This window comes from Theropithecus gelada, chromosome X (genome assembly GCF_003255815.1).
Source record: "Theropithecus gelada isolate Dixy chromosome X, Tgel_1.0, whole genome shotgun sequence".
In the NCBI taxonomy this organism is placed as follows: Eukaryota; Metazoa; Chordata; class Mammalia; order Primates; family Cercopithecidae; genus Theropithecus; species Theropithecus gelada.
In genome coordinates, this window is record NC_037689.1 from 98,870,491 (window position 1) to 98,892,438 (window position 21,948).

Consider the following 21,948-nt stretch of genomic DNA (forward strand, 5'->3'; position numbering starts at 1 on the left):
GGAAGTCTGCAGGCTGAAACCCTTCAAATTATCCTGGACTCGCCTGCATCTGGCTCGGAACAGAGTTAATCTCAGGGGTGGGGGTTGAGTCCTCCGGTGGACGCAACTCGCGCCTGCGGCTAACAGAAGGTCGCCAGGGGAGGGGCTCTGCGTCCGTTCCACCCAGGCACTTCCGGCTCACGCGCCGTACGGAAGCGTGCTCAGCGCTGGGCTTGTGCTCCGTACGGAAGTGTGCTTTGGCGCACCGGAAGCCGACTCAATAGAGCTATGGCGGGTTTGACTGTGAGAGACCCAGCGGTGGATCGTTCTCTACGTTCTGTGTTCGGTGAGAGGAATTCGTTGGAGCCAAGCTTCGGGGAGGGACTCCCCTCTGCACCTCCTATCTCATGAATCGCTACCGGAGCCGCTGACGGTTCGGACATGCAGTTCTCCCTGCCTATCCTGTAGGGCGTCCAACCTGGTGGACTCGTGAGCAAAGAGATGTTCCCATTCTGCCGAGGTCTCGTAGGCTTTCCGCAATATCACTGGGGAAGTTAGACTAGCGTTCAGCTTCTGTGCGTTTCTCCTTTCATGAGCTTTAATTATTCTCTAGAGGAGAGGGCGCATGGCAACAGCTCCTCACTGTCCCGTACTACTTCTCATCCTCTGCCCCAGAATACAGGACTATATGCTGAGGGTATAGATCCTAGTGTCCACTTCCTGTTCTCTCGTAAGGACTTTCATCCTTTGCTTTTTATCCGTAACATTTTAGTTCATCAATAGTAGTAGAGGCCACCTGGTGTCCTGAGATGGCTTGTAAATGAATGAATGAATGAACTGTTAAGACCTCCTCAGAGGAATTTTAAAAAGGATCGAAATGATTCTGAATTATCTTTTTGGCTGAAATAAGTTGTTTTTAAAAATACGTGTGATTATTTTAGAGTGCCATTTGAAAGGGACATGACAAAGTAGTTCAGAATAATTTTTAAACATCCTTCACTACATTCATGGTCATTCTCCCTTAAATGTTGTATGTGTGGAAATACATATGAACCTGTTTTAAAAATTATATTAAATAACATTGATATTTTTTGTAGTCACTGATGAGACTTGCAGATCTTTAGGTAAATACCAGTGCCGAAGTATTTATTTTCACCAAAGTTAAGGAAAATCTAACACTTGTCAGATCAGTCTGAGAATTAACATTTAAGAGTACCTACACATTTTGTATTTAGTTTCAGTGGTACATTTCCTTTGTTAAGAGGTCTAGAGAAATACAGTGGAATTGGGATTGGAGAACGCTATTTTGAGCCTTATATTTGATGATATAAGTAGATACTCTGTCATTTACTTTCTCACTAAAGATCTATGTTATAAACTCAGAATTTTAATGTTACCTATTTTCTTCCTTAGTGGGGAACATTCCTTATGAAGCTACTGAAGAGCAGTTGAAGGACATCTTTTCTGAGGTTGGACCTGTTGTTAGTTTCAGGTGAGATCCCCTTTTACTTCATGGTGGGAGCTTCTTAAAAATTACCACAGATTTGGCTCTTAGTAATGGCAGGTTTTCTTTACTGGTGACTTTTCACATACACTTTATTCTTGTAACAGCTTTATTTAGATATAATTGATATACTATACAATTGACATTTATTCTTACCTAAAATATGTTTTTTTCATTAAAAATGTTTTTTAGGCAGGGCGTAGTGGCTCTTGCCTGTAATCCCAGCACTTTGGGAGGCCGAGGCAGGCGGATCACCTGGGGTCAGGAGTTCGAGACCAGCCTGACCAATATGGTGAAATCCCGTCTCTACTAAAAATACAAAAATTAGCTGCTGTGGTGTCGCATGCCTGTGTCCTAGCTACTCAGGAGGCTGAGACAGGAGAATTGCTTCAACCCAAGAGGCGGAGATAGCAGTGAGCCAAGATCGTGCCACTGCACTCCAGCCTGGGCAACAGAGTGAGACTCTATCTCAGGGGAAAAAAAAAGAAAAAGTTTTAAAAAATATTTCTGTGAGGCTGTCAGAGCTGTAAAGTTATTTATGTTACAGTGGGCCCAATTAAAGCATGGCAATGTTAGCAGGAACCCTATATGTGTGTAACATTTGTTCCTGACACTTGGTTCTGCTCTCCAGATTGGTATATGATAGAGAGACAGGAAAGCCAAAGGGTTATGGCTTCTGTGAATACCAAGACCAAGAGACAGCACTTAGTGCCATGCGGAACCTGAATGGGCGTGAATTCAGTGGGAGAGCACTTCGAGTGGACAATGCTGCCAGTGAAAAGAACAAAGAAGAGCTGAAGAGTGAGTACAAATCCAACTTGGATGCAGTATGAGTTAGTAAAGATGTAACAATGAAGATTTTCCGTTTCTGCTATGTTTTAGAATATGCTGAAATGGTTAGCCACACAGCTTGTTTATTACTTGACTGATCTGATGTGCCTGAGTTAGGCAAGTATTATATATATCTTTTAAAAAATTTTTTACAAATTTTTTTTCAAGTAATTGTCTGAAATTTCTATACCCTTGCTCTGGATGGAGCAGGGCAAGGCCTCAAACCATTTCAAAACTGTTCTAGCAAGCACTGTAGGAATGCATAGGGTCACTGCAGACCTAAGCATGCTGGAGGCTTGCTAGTAAGTGTATATCTTTAAGAAACTGTAAAGTTGACATTAGAAATGCTTCAGTTGCTCCAGCCTGGGCAACAGAGTGAGACTGTCTCCAAAAAAAAAAATAAATTAAAAAAAAAAAAAAAAACGAAATTTTTCCATTGTTAAGGAGTTATTTCCAGTTAAAGATGAATTCAAATTCATCAAGCCATTAGTAGTACTAACTATGGCATTAGTCATTCCTGTCACTGTTTTCAGGAGTTTTTGAAATTAGCATGTTTTTCTCTTTTAACATTTTGTTTCTGAAATGACTTGTCAAAAGAAGTCAGTGTTCCCAGTTCTCTAACTTAGGTTAACATTGTCCTTCCATGTGATCACGATCCCCAGCTTTCCTCTGAGAACAGAAAATACACTCTCACTTTCCTCCACAGAAACAAGAGGCTTTCAAATCATTTATTTCTCAGCTCTGGAGAATCTAAAATTATCAGCTGGTTCTTACAGCAGCCCTGAAAAATAGATACTTGAAATGATTTAGCTTTTTGTTTTGCCTCCCTAACTTTCTTGTACTTTCTTCTTGATTAGGCCTTGGCACTGGTGCCCCTGTCATTGAGTCACCTTATGGAGAGACCATCAGTCCTGAGGATGCCCCTGAGTCCATTAGCAAAGCAGTTGCCAGCCTTCCACCAGAGCAGATGTTTGAGCTGATGAAACAAATGAAGGTGGGAGGAGGCATTAGGTTATGAATAAAGCAAACCACATCAGGTTTTCAAGGAGTTAATTGAATCAGTTCCCTGAGCTCAAATAGAAATTGTCTGTAGACCACCATTTCTTGCACCTTCAATATTCTGTATGTACACAGTATATTTTACATTTTGTACAAAGAGCTTTCTATTTTTGTACACAAACACAGCTATCCAAACAATCCAGCTGGATTTTTGTGGCCCATAGATGTCAGATGTAGATATTAAAATTTGGCTTTTTTCCTAAATGATAGTATCACAGTATTTGAAATGCCTCTTTCTTCTCTTGCCTGCCATGACCAAGGTTTTTTTGTGCCATGCAAAAACTAATGATAAAGAGCCTCTTGAATATTACATTTCTCAGAGGGGAATGACTCTAAATCACTATCAGTTTCTAAGTCATAAGTATTAAACCTGAATCTGCTTATCTTCTCAGCTCTGTGTCCAGAATAGTCCCCAGGAGGCACGGAACATGTTGCTTCAGAACCCTCAACTGGCTTATGCTTTGCTGCAAGCACAGGTAGTGATGAGAATTGTGGATCCGGAAATTGCCCTGGTGAGTGCTTCTGGTTCTTTTATGGAAATGGTCGGGTAAACCTTGAGTGGGATAGGAACTACCTGATTGCTTTGTTAAACAGACAGCTTATAGGTTTGTTTTTTCACTTTTTAGAAAATTCTGCATCGCCAGACAAATATCCCAACGCTGATTGCAGGCAACCCTCAGCCAGTCCATGGTGCTGGGCCTGGGTCAGGATCCAATGTGTCAATGAACCAGCAGAATCCTCAGGCCCCTCAGGCCCAGTCTTTGGTAGGGCTTTATCCCTTAACATTTTTTTGTATTTGTCTTAGAATGTCATTTTCTTTTTAGGAGAATATATTGAAAGAAGAATGGTCAGGAACCAGAGATGATAATTTCAATTTCCAGGCATAAAAGCAATTTCCAGGTTGCAGAGCACATGACATCTGAATGAATATAGATTCGATTCCAAGTTTGTAAAACAAAGAGATCCTTCCTGTATGCCCTTTTCTTATAAGCTAACTTTGTGTGTATGTGCATGCCTGGCACTGTGGTTGGCACTTTGTTATTCCATATGCATTATCTCATTTAATCCTCAAAGCAATTGTATGAGGTTGGCACTCTTATTATCTCCATTCTTACCAATGAAAAAAGTAAAGCTTGCTTTCAAAGCATGACACAAAACCCTAAAGCCATAAAAAATTGATACATTTGAAGACTAAAAAATTTCTATATAAAGAAAAAAATAAGTATCAAAGACATGACAAATTGAGAAAAAGTATTTGCCACACATGTGATGGACAACAGACTAATAAAGAGCCCATAGTCATGCACAGAAATGTTTATTGCCTTAGAGTGAAAAATTGGAAATGTCCTAAATGTACATCAATGGAAGAATGGAGAAAATGTGTGGTACATTCATCCAGTGAAATACTGTACAACAGTTAAATGAACTACACGTATCAACATGAATGACTCTGAAAAACATAATTCCATACAGCAGTTAAGATGAACTAGGATACATAATATCAACACAAATAACTCCAAAACAATAACATACGGACATGAAACTAAGTGAATGTGGATGCATTCCCGAAATGTAGGATATATGTTTCTGCATAAATCCCCAAAATATGTGGAGTGAGTTTCAAAATAATATATTGAGTATGTAATGATTCCCATAAAATTTTAAAACATTAGGAAGATGTCTTAGCGGTCATCTAAGGAGAAGAGAGCACAGGATGCAATTGGGGAAGACCATACAGGCCATTGGTGTATTTTATTGTTTATTTCCCAAGCTGCGTGGCTATTTTATTTCCTATATGATTTGTATATCTGTAATTTTTCATAATACATTTTAAAAGGCCTCCTATAAATTAGTAAGAAAATTTCCAATAACCCAGTAGAAAAATGGGAAATGGACATAACTATTTCACAAAAGTAGAAATATAAAGTAAATATATAAAAATGTATTCAACCTCAAAATAAGATAATGTAATAAATTATTAATACATGTAATGTTAAAAGATAATGTAAATAGAAACTACAATAAGCTACCATTTTTCATCTCTCAGATTGGCAGAGGTATAGGGCAGGAGCCAGCAAACATTTTTCTGTAAATGATCAGATAGTAAATATTTTTGGCTTTGCAAGCCACAGGATCTGCCACAGCTACTCTGCCATGGTAGTATGAAATCGGCCATAGGCAATATGTGAACAAGTGTGTGTGGTTGTGTTCCAATAAAAGTTTGTTTACAAAACCAGGCAGTGAGCCCGATTTGACCCATGGGTCATCGTTTGCCAGCTCCTGCTCTAAATAAATAAATACGTTTTCAGAGATAGAAAAGAGAGGTTAGCTAGTCCAAAAATGGACACAATTGTAAGTGGCAGATACAGTTCTGAACCTGGTTTTATCTGACCTCATACCCAGTTTTCTCTTAACTACCTTCCTATACAGCTCTTCCTTTTCTGTTGTAGAGTTTTATGTTCCTTAAACGTGTATGTAATTTTTTTTTATATAACTTGGCTTTTATTCTTTATTTATTGAGCTGTTTCTTTTTCAAGGGACTACACAGTTTTTTGGGGAATGCACAGATGAAAAGTTGACATTCTCTTTTTCTCAAAGAGTTTTAATGTAGCATTAAAAAAAAAAAAAATTCACATTCCCCCAGAACCGGAATTATGTCTAAGGACAGGAGTGAGAAAAGATTGGTTAAATTTAAATTTAAAAAAGAAAAAAGAAAAAGAACATTTAATTTTAAAAATGTGGACTACTAGCAGTTGTTGTGTTTTTTTAAAAAGAGGCCCAGTCTCCTTTTTTCTTTCTTGGGTTTAGGGCTTTTTTTTTTTTTTTTTTTTTTTTAAACTCTTATTGCCAGGCCCCAGTCATGAAGTTAACAATAGGTGCTATGTGCTGCCTTGCCACACAGATAAGACTTGTCAATCTCTACATTGAGAATATGTTCCATCTTAACCGTGTTCCATATAACCAGGCTCATGATGTGTATTGCAACTTGCTTCTGTGGAGTTTAAAGTGTGTGACAAATCTAATGCTGCATAAGACATGCCATACAAAAAGGATGTTTGGTAGTATATTTGGGGCTGTTCATTTGAAGAGGACTTTTAAGGTCATAGACTTAGTATTGAGTCTCCACAGAGGCATGTACATACTCTGTTTTTTTTTTTCTTGGTCAGGGTGGAATGCATGTCAATGGCGCACCTCCTCTGATGCAAGCTTCTATGCAGGGTGGAGTTCCAGCACCAGGGCAAATACCAACTGCTGTCACAGGACCTGGCCCTGGTTCCTTAGCTCCTGGAGGTAAGTTTCATTTAGTCTTCGCCATTTCAGTACTCGCTAAAGTTTTGTCATAGGCACTGCTGCGGTGCAGCCAAATATGATAATGGGATCCTTAGGTAAAATTAATCCACAGCTAGAAAGTATATAACTTAGGTGGAGGAAATAGTAGATTTCTTATGTTAAATCCTACATGTCTAATTATAAGAACATGGAAAGGGACAGTAAAGTGAAAGAGCATAGTAAAACTTCCAAGTTAACGAGGGGGAAAATGGAATAACGAGGGGGAAAATGGAATGAGTGAAAACGAAATCAAGCCAGCAAAAATAGAGAAAAGAAAAAAAGGAAGAGGCAGTGTAAAATAAGTAGTAGTAAATGTAGAGTAAGATGGAAGGAATAAAAACTAATGTAGTTGTTACTGTGCTAAATATGAATGAACTATTGGGTTCAAAAGCTCATGAAGAAAACAGACAAAAAAACACAAGGTCACATTTGTTATATCATATTAAACTGACGTAAAATTGTATTTTAACAAACATAATCAGACCAAACAACAAAAGGGAAAAAGAGAAACTTAAAAGTTATATACATTTATTGAAAGTGTATAGATAGGCAATTAATAATAGTATTGCTCATATACTTGTAACTATTCCTTGTTCAACAATTGTAACTAAGAAGATTGAGTGAAATAATGATTCCCCATATGAAACATCTGTATGAACACATGATGTATTACCAATATTTGAAGTTTTTTTATGTAACAAACTTATTTCTTGCTAATTTTTCTAATCTAGGGTATGTTGAGTACAACACTAGTCATGGAGAATGATTTAATTCTAAATTGTCCTGTTCTGTAGAGAATCCAGTCTGCAGAGCTAAGTTGATGAGGAATGGAAGAAGAGATTTTTTAAAGAAATTTCTGCAAACTCAGCAATTTTTTGTATCTACTTCAGGATTGTTATGTGTCTGCTTTATCCTAATAGAGTTATACTTATATTTAGATTATCTTTCATGAGAGGAGATCCATGAGTAAGTGATACTGTTTTCCTGTATTATAGAAGAGCTTCCTGCTAAGAGTTTGGTAACCAATGAGATGAATTTTTCTTATTGAACTCACTATTCTGTCACTGAAACATAAAGTACAAATTGTAAATATACTAACAAACCCCATCTTCTATCTCATTGCATTGTTGAATATCTTCCTTTGTAGGTTTCTGCTTGTGGAGCAGAATGAGGAAATTTGTAAACTCAGCCCCTGTTCTAAGTTTTCTTTTCTGCTGTTCTAATTGGTGTTTTTTCTTGTCTGCCCTTTGTCTTCTAGGAGGAATGCAGGCTCAGGTTGGAATGCCAGGAAGTGGACCAGTGTCCATGGAACGGGGACAAGGTAAATAAATGTTTATGTCTAACTAATGTGAATTGGTCTTGGAAGTGTTCCACATCCACAGTATCTAATATGGCAGCCACTAACCACCCATGGCTATTTCAATATTAAGTTAATTAAAATTAAGTAAAATTTAAAACTCAGTTCCTTAGTCACAATAGCCACATTCCAAGTGCTCAGTGACCCTAGGTAACTAGTGGATACCACACAGGACATTGCAGATATAGACCATTTCTGTCATCGTAAAAAGATCTATTGGACAGTGCTGGTCTAGACTTTCCACCTGGTGATTCAGAGCCCAGCTCTACAAGAATTGATAATGAAGCAAGTGGATCCTTTGTTTCCTGATTCCTAGTCTAATAATTCCACTGACATGTTCTCTCTCCCTGTATGGGTATCTGTTGACTGAGTAAGGAATTTTAATAATGAGCATGTAAATATGTGGCTGGGTATGTAGAAGACTAGATTTAAACCCCAGAGAAAACTGGAAGGGGATCATAGGTCTGTAAAGCCTACTTAAATGAACATCTGTTGTGCCGTGGCTGTACTGCTGTATACAACAGTAGCTGCCGTTCCAAAATCTCCACATTATGTCTTCATGTTACTGGAGTTTGAAGGACAAGAAAGTGCAGTGGTTCAGTTGGAAACAATGTTAGGAGGAGAGATGGTAAGAAAAGAGAAGGAACTGAGTGCATACTATATGCCAGGTACTTTAATTTTCATAAATAATCTTGTGAGTTAGGTGGCAGCACCTCAGTTTTACAGGCAAAGAGTTGGAAGCTCAGAATAAGTTACTTACTCAAGGGGACAAGGTAAGTAAATATTAATGTATGAGTAATCTGGACTGGATTTGGTGCTCTTATTCTCTTTTCCAGCTAGTAAGTGGCAGAGCTAAGATTCAGAAGTCTTTGACTCCAAAATCTGTCCTCTTTCTGTCACTCCACACTGCCTGTTAACTTCCACTTACATTCCTCAGTGTCTTCTACTCTTATTCCTTGGGAATAAGATGATGGGAAAGACTGTTTTGGACAAGCGTAGAGAAGCTTAAGGTTTTTTCTTCTGTAGCATATGGCTTATAAGTGGAACCCATTTAAAAAGCAAAATATTGGCTAGGTGCAGTGGCTCATGCCTGTAATCCCAGCACTTTGGGAGGCTGAGGTGGGTGGATCGCTTGAGCTCAGAGGTTTGAAACCAACCTAGGCAACATGGCAAAACCCTGTCTCTATAAAAAATACAAAAACTAGATGGGCAATGGTGGTGTGCACTTGTGGTCTCAACTACTTGGGAGGCCGAAGTGGAAGGATCACTTGAGCCCAACAGATTGAGGCTGCAGTGAGCCATAATCGCACCACTGCACTTCAGCCTGGGCAACAGAGATATATATACACACACACATATGTATGTATATATATACACACACACACATATATATACACACACATACATACATAAACAATATACAAGCCTGTGGTTTTTACACTGGGGTTGATTGCTGAAGTGACAGAATTAACTTTTTCTTGTTAGATGTCTGACAGCAGGACAAACTCCCTGGCCAAATATCTCATATTTTCTCTAAGCATCCCATGTTTTTGTGCTATTGTACGCCGCCCTATCCCCACCCCACCACTGTCAATAGATTATATATGTTCCCCAGAGTATTTTTGCAGTAATGAGAAGGTATTAGGGTTTCAGTCATACTTCTACCTGTCATGGGGCCAGCACTCAATCCATCAGATTTTAGCTGTTTAATGCATACTTGCACAAGACATCTTCTTGTTATAGTTATGTTCACCTTTTTGTCAGAAATTGACAAAGGGAAATGACTCATGTTTTGAGGGTATTTCCAGGATGTCTTCATGAAGAGACAAAGTGAGATCAGCTTTCTTTTATAGTTTCCTTCAGTACCCAGCAGAGGAAGCAAGAGTCTTCTTTTCGTGTGTGCCTAGTTTGTGTTACTTTTCCTGAAATCCATGCTGCTTTTGTACATTTGTAATGCTGACAGGAGATGGAGATGTTTGAGAAGATACTTCTTGCTTCCCTGCCATGTTTGTTTAGTGTTGGTGCCCATGTCATCTCATTAGTCTTTGTTTGCTGTTGTCATGATGTTTATTATCAAAGACTTGCTGTGGCAGAGTATTTCTTGGGGAGTGATATTCTCTTTCCTCACGTAAAGTTCATTCACTGCATTTTCCCATCTGATACGTTTTGACAGCAGAAATTTTTGTGCTTTAATATGTGACAAAAATAGAATTGCTGTACTTCAGTTATGGCCGCTTCAGAATGAATCTTGCCTTCCAGATTCAGTGCAGTTTCTTTTATGTTTTGCTTCTGAAACTACATTTATGTTCTTTGCGTAACTAGAAGATCCAAAACTATCCTTTTTATATGTTTTTTTCCTAATGATTTCATAAGGAGACCTAAGGGAAAACTAGTAGCAGAGGTGAAAATCGAAAATGTCTGGTTATTCCCACCCAGATCAAACCAGTGCCCCATGGGATTCCCTTTCAAAAGCTATCTGCTCAAAATGGAACTGTTTCAGAGACCCAAAGGAGCTAGTGTAGTTTAGGGAGATTTGTAGCCTGAAGCAAGCCAATGACCTGTTGGCTTTTTAACTTATATATGTAAATCTCAATCTCCGTGTGTGTGTTTCTGCATGTGTGTGCAAGCTATTTTAAGTGTCTGCTCTTTCTCCTTTTGAACTTACTGCTTACCTAGGAACCCTACAGCACTCGCCCGTGGGACCTGCCGGGCCTGCATCAATTGAGCGAGTTCAAGGTACCCATTGTATCTGTGGGTTTCCTTTTGCTTGTGGTGTTCAGGGTGGGACGTTGAGAGGAAAAGAGCTGCTTGGCAGTCATCCTCGCGTTCAGAACCCAAAAGGGTAGTGTTTTTGGTTTTTGTTTTTTTAATTTTTTCCTGTTGAGGCCACAAGCCTAAGATTGACCTCTTCACACAGGGCAGAGAACATGGATGATATGGGCATCTGTCCGAGGCTGTACTCCCTCCCTACTGGTGTCAGGAGGCTTGGATGGAATAGCAGTCTGTAAGGAGACAGCGGGTTCTTGCAGAGCCATGGCAGTGTTCACATATGCCAAGACTCTACCTCTCTTTTGTGACTCTGGTCCTTGAACTAAGATTGATTAGAAGGAAAACCAGGAGCATAAGTTTCTTCAGGTTGCAGTGCTAGTCCTTGGCAGGTTGCTCCCCAGTTTGCTCTTTATATAATTCCATCCATACCTCTGACATGGCACAGATTCTGCCTACACCCTGCTTCTGTTCTTGAACTGCAAGAGGATTCTGCTGTGGTGAGGTTTCACCCACTCTAAGGTGTCTAAATTATGTTGTCAGTGGTATATAGAGTCATTTCTTGTTTACTTATGTGTCTTTCACAGCAGTAACTCCCCGTTTGTTTCCCTGTCAGTGCCGATGCAAGACCCCAGAGCAGCTATGCAGCGGGGATCCTTGCCTGCCAACGTCCCAACCCCTCGAGGCTTGTTAGGAGATGCTCCGAATGATCCACGGGGAGGCACTTTACTTTCTGTAACTGGAGAGGTAGAACCTAGGTAAGCACTAACATAGAAGGAAACAGTTGAAGAAATCAGAATTGTCCCTTCTTCCCTGAGAACAAAAATCTTTCTGTACCAGTTGTACCTGTTTGCCTACTTCAAAAGATATAGATAAATATTCATGGCCACTGTCCAAGGATAAGCACTTCTCCTAAGGCAGAACTATGTAGTTGAGTATGTCATTTTGAGCTACTGTATTTTCAGAAATTAGAAATTTTAGTATACATACTTGAACAGGAAAATTTAATAGGCCGGGCGCAGTGGCTCACGCCTGTAATCCCACTACTTTGGGAGGCCAAGGCGGGTGGATCACTTGAGGTCAGGAGTTCGAGACCTGCCTGACCAACATGGCAAAATCCCGTCTCTCCTAAAAATAGAAAAATTAGCCGGGCATGGTGGTGGGCGCCTATAATTCCAGCTACTCAGGAGGCTGAGGCAGGAGAATCACTTGAACCCAGGAGGTGGAGGTTGCAGTGAGCCAAGATCATGCCACTGCACTCCAGCCTGGGCAACAAGAATGAAACTCCATTTCAAAAGTAAATAAATAAATAAAATAATAATAGCAATAATAATAATTGACATTAATGGGGATCATGCCTCTGACTCTGCTCTAAGTACTTTACTTAGATCATCTTATTAAATCCACAAGACCCTGTGAGATGGATACCATTATTAGTCCCATTTTACACGTGAAACTGATATGTGGAAAAGTTAAGTAAATGTGTCCAATATCACACAGCTAATAAGTGATAGAGCCTAGATTTGAACCCATACAGTCTGAATCCAGAGCTCATGTTCTTATACATTGTACTGCAAACTCATACATATAATGAATATTCTTGATTCCTCCCTAATTATGAACCAAATACGAAATTCTAGAATACGTGGATGTATATCTCTGTAGCTTTTCTTCCATCTATTTGGTGTTATTTTCTTGTTAGTATTCATAGACTGTTTACGTCAGCTGTTTGTTGGATGTTTACTTACTGATCTTCTGGTTGGTATTTTGTTGTTTTGTTCTATTTTAAAATATAATGTTTTTCTCCATCTCCAGAGGTTACTTGGGACCACCTCATCAAGGTCCACCCATGCACCATGTCCCTGGCCATGAGAGCCGAGGACCACCCCCACATGAGCTGAGGGGAGGGCCATTACCCGAACCCAGACCTCTAATGGCAGAACCAAGAGGACCCATGCTAGATCAGAGGGGTCCACCGTTGGATGGCAGAGGTAAGGGGAGACCACAGTGCAAATGTGATAATGAACTCAGCCGTCTTTGGCTCTAATCTGGGTTAAAGAATGCCGGAAACAGTAGGTTTGCAAGCATCTTTAAGGTTTATCCACAAATCTGAGAAACTGGGGAGGAGACATTAGTCTCATATGTTAATAGCTGAGGGAGCAAATGTGACTATAAGAGATTTCTATCTTTCTTGGATTGTTCATCATTCTTGCAGTACATGCAAGTGGCTACATAATGGTTTTCTTACAATTTTCTTTATAGGTGGAAGGGATCCCCGAGGAATAGATGCACGAGGGATGGAGGCCCGAGCCATGGAGGCAAGAGGGTTGGATGCCAGAGGACTGGAGGCCCGTGCAATGGAGGCCCGTGCAATGGAAGCTCGTGCGATGGAGGCCCGAGCGATGGAGGCCCGTGCGATGGAAGTCCGAGGGATGGAGGCCAGAGGCATGGATACCAGGGGCCCAGTGCCTGGCCCTAGAGGACCTATACCTAGTGGAATGCAGGGTCCCAGTCCAATTAACATGGGGGCAGTTGTCCCCCAGGGATCCAGACAGGTATGTGTAACACTGACTTCTGGCATCCAAGTGAAATCTTGATCTATTCAGGAATTGATTATTGAGCCTAATTATTACTGCCTTCTGACTTGGTTTGTTTCTTAGCTTGTTAGAAAGGGAAGACTCAGATCTCCCTGTAGCTTCTCTATCCCTTAGGGTGGTGATTCTCTGGCTATCAGGATTGTAGTTCAAAAAAAAACAACTTTATCCCACAGTAAGTAGCTATTCATTCAGAGCAGAGACCCTGAAAATTTAGGGGTTAGAAAGTAGTCTTCATTGGGGTACAAACCAACATCATGTACACGGTTTTTTCCAAAATATACTTGCCCAGATCTCATCCCAGGTATAACTCAGAATCTCTTGTTAGTAGCATCTGAGCGTGGATGGTTTGAAAAACCTCCCCCAAATGATTCTAACGTGAACCCTGACTGGGAACCACGGGGTTAGAGTATATGAAGAGCTGTTAGTGGCCATTTAGATAATCTTCGGTTTACAGAGACCTGTGTTAATTTATTGTCATCATATAGCCTAAGTGAACAGTGGAATGTGAAAGCCAATTTATTAATAATCACCTTAAAAGGTGTGGAACCAAAGTCTTGTCTCCTCTCTTTTATTTGGGTCTCTCTGCCTGTGTGTACATGCTGGTCTGTGATTGTCATCACCTCCCTCTTCATCTCCACTTGGTTGTGGAGAGGTGGTATGTGTGTTTCTTCCCTGAGTTTGTATATGTTGGCACCTTCATTTCCCTCTAACTGCTCTACCTTCCTTTTTTCCCCTTCCTCTGTGTAATTCTCTCTTCTATTTGTTTATGTGTCTTCCTCCCCATGTCTGTGTATATGAGAGAGAGAAAGATAATGGCAGAGCTGGAATGGAACACATCAGTCGTCTAATTCCCTCAGTCTATAGGTTTGGAAATTAAGGCCCAAGAATTCAGGTGACTTGACCAAATTCACATGACTAGAAAGTGGCAGAGTAAAGAACAGAAGCCACTACTTTTTCCACTTTACTACTCTGTCCTGTTATCTGCGCATTTGTGTGCGTGTGTGTATGTGTGGATATGTGTCTACCCCCTCCTCTTTAATATGAAATACAAATAGAGGGGTTTTTTTGCTATATGTAGAATAAAACTGTTCTCTATTGTGTTTGAAGTGTTCGTGGGCCTTGATTTTTATTGTACTCTGTATGGTCAGTAACCTAGTAACAGAAATGGGTTTTATGCATTCATTCTGTCATTCAGCAAGTATTTATTGAGCACCTACTATGTACCAAACAGATCTAGGTATGGGGGATACTACAGTGTGAACAAAACAAAGCCCCTTCCCCCATGGGCTTATATCCTAGTTGGGAAGACAGATAACAAACAAACAACTATATAATGCACTTATGTAATTTTACTGGTAGTTCTATGGTGCAAGACATCGCAAGGAAGGATTGGAAGAACATTTCTGGGTAATATTTTGCTCCTTTCTCTCTGCTGGTGCTTGAACTTATTACCCTAATACTAGGTTTATATCATTTTCGTTAGTAGATTCTATAGAGCCAATTAGATCTGAGGCAAGAGAAAATACAAATTTTATCTTCAAACTTTTAAAAAAAATTTTAATTAATATATTAACTTATAAATATATACATTCATTCATCTATAAAAGATATATATATTAATTTCAAGCCAGGCATGGTGGCACGCACCTATAGTGCCAGCATTCTGGAGGCTGGGGCAGGAAGACCATTTGAGCCCAGGAACTTGAGGCTGTGGTGCATTCTGATCGCACTTGTGACTAGCCACTGCACTCCAGCCTGGGCAGCATATTAGACTACCATCTTTAAAAAAAAAAAAAAAGCCAGGGTAGAATCCTTTAGTCCTAGCTACTCTGGAGGCTGAGGCAGGAGGATCAATAGAGCACAGGAGTTGGAGGCCAGCCTACACAACATAGTGAGACCACATCTTAAACTAAAAGGAACCTTGCTTCCTCTCCTACGCCTGTCTCCCCTGTGGCCCCCTAGGTCCTGTAGATAATGACTTTTATTAGATTTTTCATGTTACTTTCCGGAAAATATGAATATATATTCTTTTTTTTCCCCTTTCACTGTTCTGTGCCTTTTTTTTTTTTTTTAACTTAACAACATGCCCTTAATTCATACTTTTAAATTAGATTTTAAAATTAACTCTAGTCCACGTAGATAGAAACTTGTGGGCAAAAAGCTTATTATTACTAGGGTGATTATATAATTTATCAACTAAAGGAGAACATGAAAGAAAGTGCTGTTACTTTACTTGGAGGCAAAAACATAAACTGGGACTATCTTAGGGAAACCAAGATGTGTATGGTCACTCTTGCTAGTACTTATCTGCCTAGAACAAGCACACCTAGAAACTTAAAAGGGCCGTTATGGAGTGGTTAGATCACAATTACAGTACCTCAAATTAAAGCTTCAAAAAGATTATACTCAGTTGCGAATTGTGCTGCTATAAACTCATGTAACCAAACACCACATTTCCCCAATAATCTATGGAAATACAAAATTAAAAAAAAAAAGATTATACTCATAGGTGTTTCAGACCCATGATAGCTCATTAATGTTCAGACTGGTCTCTGGGAACTTGTCTCTGGATTCAGTATTGATGATCAACAGAACAGTGATAGTATTCTAGCAGTCTGTACAAATCTCTACTAATGTTTCATCTGTCCATTGTCTTTGGGAAATGAGTTAATGCATGTAAGTGAATGTTCCAGATAATAGAACTATTCTACCAAGTTTTTTAACTTTTTAATAAAAAATTATAAGATGTATTTGATATTTCCTTTCTTGAACAGGATACAAAAAATAGTTTAATCAGTGATGACTACTCAAGGTCATCATTAAATAGATTCATTATTGTCTATACCGTAATGTAAAACATAGTTATCTCCTGTTTGGTTTCTGGTCTCCTTCACTGTCAGGCTGTCACCTGGCTCTTCATATTGCTGAAGTGGTATCTGCTCCTAACAGTTGTTTATCTGTATTTCTTTTATGTTTTGCTGCTTCTAATCTGCTGGGTAAGCAGGTAACAAGTTTGTTAACAAAATGTATTTATTAAGAGAATACCTAAGCCCTGGGTGAATGCCTGAGTGTGAACATAATGCTTGTATAGGGACATTCTTACAGTTACATTTGGTACTCAAGAGGTCTTTTCCTTGGGTTCTGCTAGTCTTGCAAAGGGTTGAACTTATTGAAGATCTTAAATACCAGTAAGTATGATATCACTGTACTTTGTTCGTTCACTCAAGTCAGTCATATTTTTTGGTCTACATTTAGCAGAAAGCATCTGCCATATGTTCTCTATGGAAAGCTATAAACAGCAAATGTTGGGCTAATAGCAGTCTTTTGCCTGGAGGCCTTCCCATTGCCTTTCTAACTCTCTGACATTATGAACATCTCTGCCTCACTTGTGGGATAGGGCCCTTTGGGACAAACTACCTGTGTCTGATTGAACTAGGGTAGAGGGTGGCCCTGTGAATTTAACTCACCCAGTGGACCAGAATACATTTTCTCTAGACTCTGTTGGCTTTCATTTGTGTTTCCAGTGAGCACTAGTTTCCAGGGTGCGCTCAGTTTTCCCTTTGCTTATTTGGCTGAGTTTTGATTAATTCAGTGGTATCCAGTTGTGCTGTGTGATATTTGTTGATGGTGCTGGAGCTGTTGTAAGCAAGTATGTCGAACTTACTAGTTGATCTCTGGCTAAACGCTGCCTTCTGCTATTGCTAACAGTAGAAAATGATCTTCAGAGTCATTAGTTTGCTGTTTTTACTCATATCTGTGTAGGGATCGTAATTTTTCACGTTATTACTGAATTCAGGTTAGCTATACATTAAAAATCCCAAAAATCTCTTTTTCTCTTTGTGCACATAGGTCCCAGTCATGCAGGGAACAGGCATGCAAGGAGCGAGTATACAGGGTGGAAGCCAGCCTGGCGGCTTTAGTCCTGGGCAGAACCAAGTCACTCCACAGGATCATGAGAAGGTAAGCAACACTGTCTGACTGCCTCCTTATGCACAATTCTAGCCTTTTTGATTCCTCTTTTCACAGTTACCATGTGGCGATCCTGGGTCTTCAAAGTCCCTTTGGAGGTGATGTTTATTCTAACTTAGAACTCTTTTATGATCTTGTTACCTGAAAATTTGTGAGTCTGGTCCTGAAGTTGCTAATGGATGTGAAGTTCTTAAGTGGATGTAAATGGCAGCTTATTTTATAGTTCAGACTCATCTGCCAATAGCAGGTTTTTCTTGTTCAGGCCAGAGTGACCTGAAAATCCGCACCCTTTTTCCTTCCCTTTCTACTTTATCCCTAAAAACAGTAGTAGATTCCCCATGATTGTATCTTTCTGTTTTTATATTTGACCATTGTGGGGAGCTTATGTCTGAGGGAAAGGCTAAAATTTGTGAAAAAGAGAGACTTTCAAAACAGGATTAAAACCTGAAGGATTTCCAGGGCTCACAGATATCATCTTAGTCTCCAGGAACTTTGAGTTCATGAAGTTGTCTGTTTTGAATCGTCTAATCTTAGGTATTTTAATTTATACTTGTTCTTTTCATTGTAGCTTTTCTCACCAGTTTTGGTTTTTTTTGTTTTTTGTTTTTGTCTTTGTTTTGGAGGGGAGCTGTTGGTTTCTTTCTGTGTGAAATGTTCTTCCTTTTTCCATTTTGCTTCATATCCCACTACAGTAGCTTTTTGGATAGAAGCTGGTGGTGGGTTTTTTGTTTTGTTTTGTATTTTTTAGCTGCCATCATTAAAACTGACTACCTTTTTTTTTCCTCTGCACAGGCTGCTTTGATTATGCAGGTTCTACAACTGACTGCAGACCAGATTGCCATGTTGCCTCCTGAGCAAAGGCAGAGTATCCTGATTTTAAAGGAACAAATACAGAAATCCACTGGAGCACCTTGATAGGTGAGCAAACTTAATCCCATCTGAGTAGGACTAGCTCCTTGTCTATTCTCGGTATATACTTTTAACCTTAACCAACAAGATTGTTCTCTCAGCGGCCCTCAATCCACTTAGCTAGACTCTTCTTTACCCTTCAGTAGGTTAGCTCCTGTAGGGATAGAGTAAGTCTATACAATATTTGTTCAGTTGTTGAATTGCTTATAATCTTTCCTAATGACAAAGGTAATGTATGATCAGTTTAACAAAAGTAATCATATATAGAAATGTAGAAAGTGAAAGGTAAAAAGCCCTGTTTCCTCTATCTTGTTCCCCAGACAAAACCTCTAAATATAGTTTGGTGTGTATCCTTCTACAATCAGTTGTATTATTTTATTCCAAACTGTCCTGTCAAAATGGAAAAAATACAGAGCATTTCAATAAAATGTGTAAATATTTTGTTTCCTGTATTTATTTTACAGTGAATATTTTGATGTTGAACTATTATAGCACATAATTTAAGGTAGTAAATGTCTATCATCACCATCAGTTTCTATATATTTTGGAGATCGCTGTACCCTGCTACCTTTATTTTTCTTGCTCATCATTTAGGCAGAAAGAATCCAGGGCCAAGCACAGTGGCTTAGCCCTGTAATCTCAGCTTTGGCGGGCTGAGGTGGAAGGATTACTTGAGACCAGGAGTTCAAGACTAGCTTAAGCAACATAGTGAGGCTCCATCTTTACAAACACTTTTTTAAAAAATTAGCCAGGCATGGTGAGATGCGCCTATAGTTCCAGCTACTTGTGAGGCTGACGTGGAAGAATCGCTTGAGTCCAGGAGGTCAAGGCTGCAGTGAGCCATGATTATGCCACTGCACTCTAGCCTGGGTCACAGAGTGAGACCCTGCCTCAAAAAAAAAAAGGATCCAGGTAACCTGCTTCATAAATAATTATGTGACAACTTGATTACACATACATGTATCAGTGTTTCCTTTTTAAAAAAAAAAATTTCCCCAGCATTTTATATTTTATAAACAATTCTTTTTTCTAAAAACAGTTTAAAATTCACGTTGCCCCACTATCAGGTAGGACAGCACAATTTAAATTTCTACTTTTCACCCCATCCATATTATAATTCCTATCCTTATGTTATATAATAGTGAACTCATTTAACTTAGTAATTATCACTCTTACAAAATATATCATTTTAATCCATATTTGTGATGTCTTTAAACGTTTAAACTGCAACTATGCATCATATATGTATTTAGACTTCAAATGAATTAATGAGAAGCTATCATAGATGGAGGGCTCTGTAGACTTTTGGTACCTTAACGTTTTATTCCACAAACCCCACATATTCTTTTTTTTTAAGTAAAAGTATAGACTACCTATTACATTCAGAGGAATAGATACAAATTATTTCTCTTTTACTAATTTACTTATGCCAGAGAAGGCATTCCCTACAATGTGAGAAAATTACTGCTTACTGTTTCTGGATAGTAGAGGTAGAAATGTTTCTGAAATTTCTTTCATTATATTTTTGCTTATAAGATGTTTAATTTAAGGCCTTGCATATTAACCACAGGGCAAAGTTTTTGTCTATTTTTTTTACCTTTTATTTTTAAATAATCATAGACTCAAGGAAAGTTGGAAAAATAGTACAAGGAGTCTCATATACCCTTCACCCAGTGTAGTACAAAACCAAGAAATTGACATTGGCACATTACTGTTAACTTGACTACAAACTCAGTTTTCACCATTTTAAAAAACCTGTCATAATTTGTGTGTATGTATGTGTGGTTCTATGCAATTTTTTGTGGGCAGGATTTTATTGTGTGTCTACTGGTGTTTGTGCATACCGTGGCTGAAGTGTTGGCTTTTCCTTTTCCTTCATCCTATACCGAGCTAGTTGTGATCCATCTCTGCCATCACGGACAGGCTTCTATACTATTATCATTAGAGATGAATGGTTCTCAAACAGGGGCAATTTTGCCCCCTAGGGGACATTAGGCAATGTCTAGAGACATTTTTGGTCATCACAACTTTAGGGAGTATGGCATGCTATTGGAATTGAGTGGGTAGAGGCCAGAGATGCTGCTAAACATCCCATAATGCACAGGATGGTCCCCCTTACCCACTTCCCAATAGCAACTAGTGCTCCAGCCCAAAATGTCAATAGTGCTGAGGTTGAGAAACCCTACTGCAAGGGATGATTACTTTGAGGAGGCAGGAGGTCGGAGACAGACACCTTGCAAATCTGTCCTGGTGATTTGATTATATGCCTGTCCTCCCTCCCCTAGCCTTTTATTTTTTTCCTGAAGTTTTTCCTGAAGAGAGCTTTGTCTTCACTCCTAATGGCTTTCTCCTAACTTCTTCTTACAGGTTTTCAAAAATACCTGGCAAGAAATCTGGAAATTCTATAATTTTGTTGAAATATTGAAAAACGATGACCTGCATCCTAACCCTTGAATGACTCAAATCAGTGCCAGGTGGAGGACTCCCATCACCTTCTCTCAGAACAAAATCACTTCATTTTATTGTCTTAGTTTGTATATTTTCTGTGACTTGAAATAAACTTTGAACACAATTTTAGTACACTGCAAATTGATATACATGACCTTTTTGCTTTTAAAAAGCTTAACACTAAGGGTGAAACCTTAGATGTGTTTTCTACCCTTACTGCAGTATTGTACTTTAACATATTGCCATAGTTTTGTTTTTATTTTAAGTTAACCATTTATTCTTCTTGATGATATTTGAGCATTTCTCAGAAGCAATGTTTTCTGGAACTTGGTTTTTGTTTAGTTTGCTTCCAGTAAGAATTATTATAAGGCTTTGCCCTCTGAAAACATTCTAGGACTTCTGAGTCTTCTGGGAGAAAATTGCACGTGCTTAGAGCTATAAAATGGTCAGAAGGCTAACAGAGCAAAGAGCCTAGCACAGCCATGTGTTTAGTTTAGAAAAGTCGAAATATCAAAATGCATTTGTTTCAATAGCAGGTCTGAACGTGTATAATTCAGAGTTAAGACAAAAATTGTTTTAGCACTGGTTTGAGTCTGTCAGCAACACAAGAGACTGTTGACATTTACTTGTGTGTTCTTAAACTTATCAGTCTAGGCAGTCAACTTTGAAAGTTTAAAAAGCCACTGATTTTTCACATGTTCAAGATGAAATAAAAACAAATCAAATGAACAAAATACATTTCATCCTATCTTCCAGGCAGTCCCTAACCTGCAGCCCTACCCTGTAACTACATTTATTCTGGGAACTTAAAACACAGAAAACCCTAAAACTTGTACATTCTTCTGATTTTAAGTGGACCAAATGTAGAATACAGTCAGATTGCTCATTAGGTCTGCTCCTGCCTGCTTCCTTGTGGATAGGTATGAACATAATTAGTGCCATTAGCTCTAACCTATGGGTCTTCTTGCCTAGTATTTCTCTCTCTCTCTCTCTCTTGCCACCGCCTCCTCCTCTCTCCCCCCACCCCACCCCACCCCATCTCTCTCGTAGTGGCATTAAGGAGGAACATGGTTTCTCTCCATCAGGCCAACCTCAAGAGGTTAAGAGTTGCCTTAATAGTCAGTAAAGTTCTACTGGAACTACTTTTGAGCCAACTTATATTCTTGGAATCCTATCCTCTGGGTTAGGATTATGGTCAG

At 39.1% G+C, this 21,948-nt stretch overlaps 1 protein-coding gene and 1 non-coding gene across 4 annotated transcripts; one reads left to right on the forward strand and one right to left on the reverse strand.

Annotated features, from left to right (window-relative positions):
- The first annotated feature begins 215 nt into the window (after positions 1-215).
- On the forward strand, positions 216-21,478 carry CSTF2 (cleavage stimulation factor subunit 2). Of its 3 annotated transcripts, XM_025372860.1 has the most exons (15): positions 220-325; positions 1,393-1,471; positions 2,115-2,284; positions 3,172-3,308; positions 3,766-3,885; positions 4,000-4,137; positions 6,541-6,664; positions 7,962-8,024; positions 10,737-10,796; positions 11,443-11,584; positions 12,642-12,817; positions 13,089-13,381; positions 17,273-17,383; positions 18,185-18,310; positions 20,669-21,478. In XM_025372860.1, the coding sequence occupies exons 1-14, from the start codon at positions 268-270 to the stop codon at positions 18,305-18,307; spliced, it is 1,794 nt and encodes a 597-aa protein (XP_025228645.1). In that variant the 5' UTR covers positions 220-267; the 3' UTR covers positions 18,308-18,310; positions 20,669-21,478. The 3 variants fall into 3 exon arrangements, with proteins under 3 accessions (XP_025228646.1, XP_025228645.1, XP_025228647.1); XM_025372861.1 differs by lacking the exon at positions 10,737-10,796 and having other exon boundaries at positions 216-325; positions 20,669-20,890; XM_025372862.1 differs by lacking the exon at positions 10,737-10,796 and having other exon boundaries at positions 6,592-6,664.
- LOC112616734 lies at positions 2,484-2,616 on the reverse strand. The gene has a single exon (XR_003117760.1). It is a non-coding gene; the product is annotated as a small nucleolar RNA SNORA9 (small nucleolar RNA).
- Positions 21,479-21,948: the final 470 nt, after the last annotated feature.

Bases quoted from the DNA above. Each gene is read 5' to 3' on its own strand.
- CSTF2 (XM_025372860.1), top strand. From the start codon at position 268: ATGGCGGGTTTGACTGTGAGAGACCCAGCGGTGGATCGTTCTCTACGT. The intron at 13,382-17,272 runs GTATGTGTAACA...TTGTGCACATAG, and splicing joins TCCCCCAGGGATCCAGACAG to GTCCCAGTCATGCAGGGAAC. The intron at 17,384-18,184 runs GTAAGCAACACT...TCCTCTGCACAG, and splicing joins CTCCACAGGATCATGAGAAG to GCTGCTTTGATTATGCAGGT.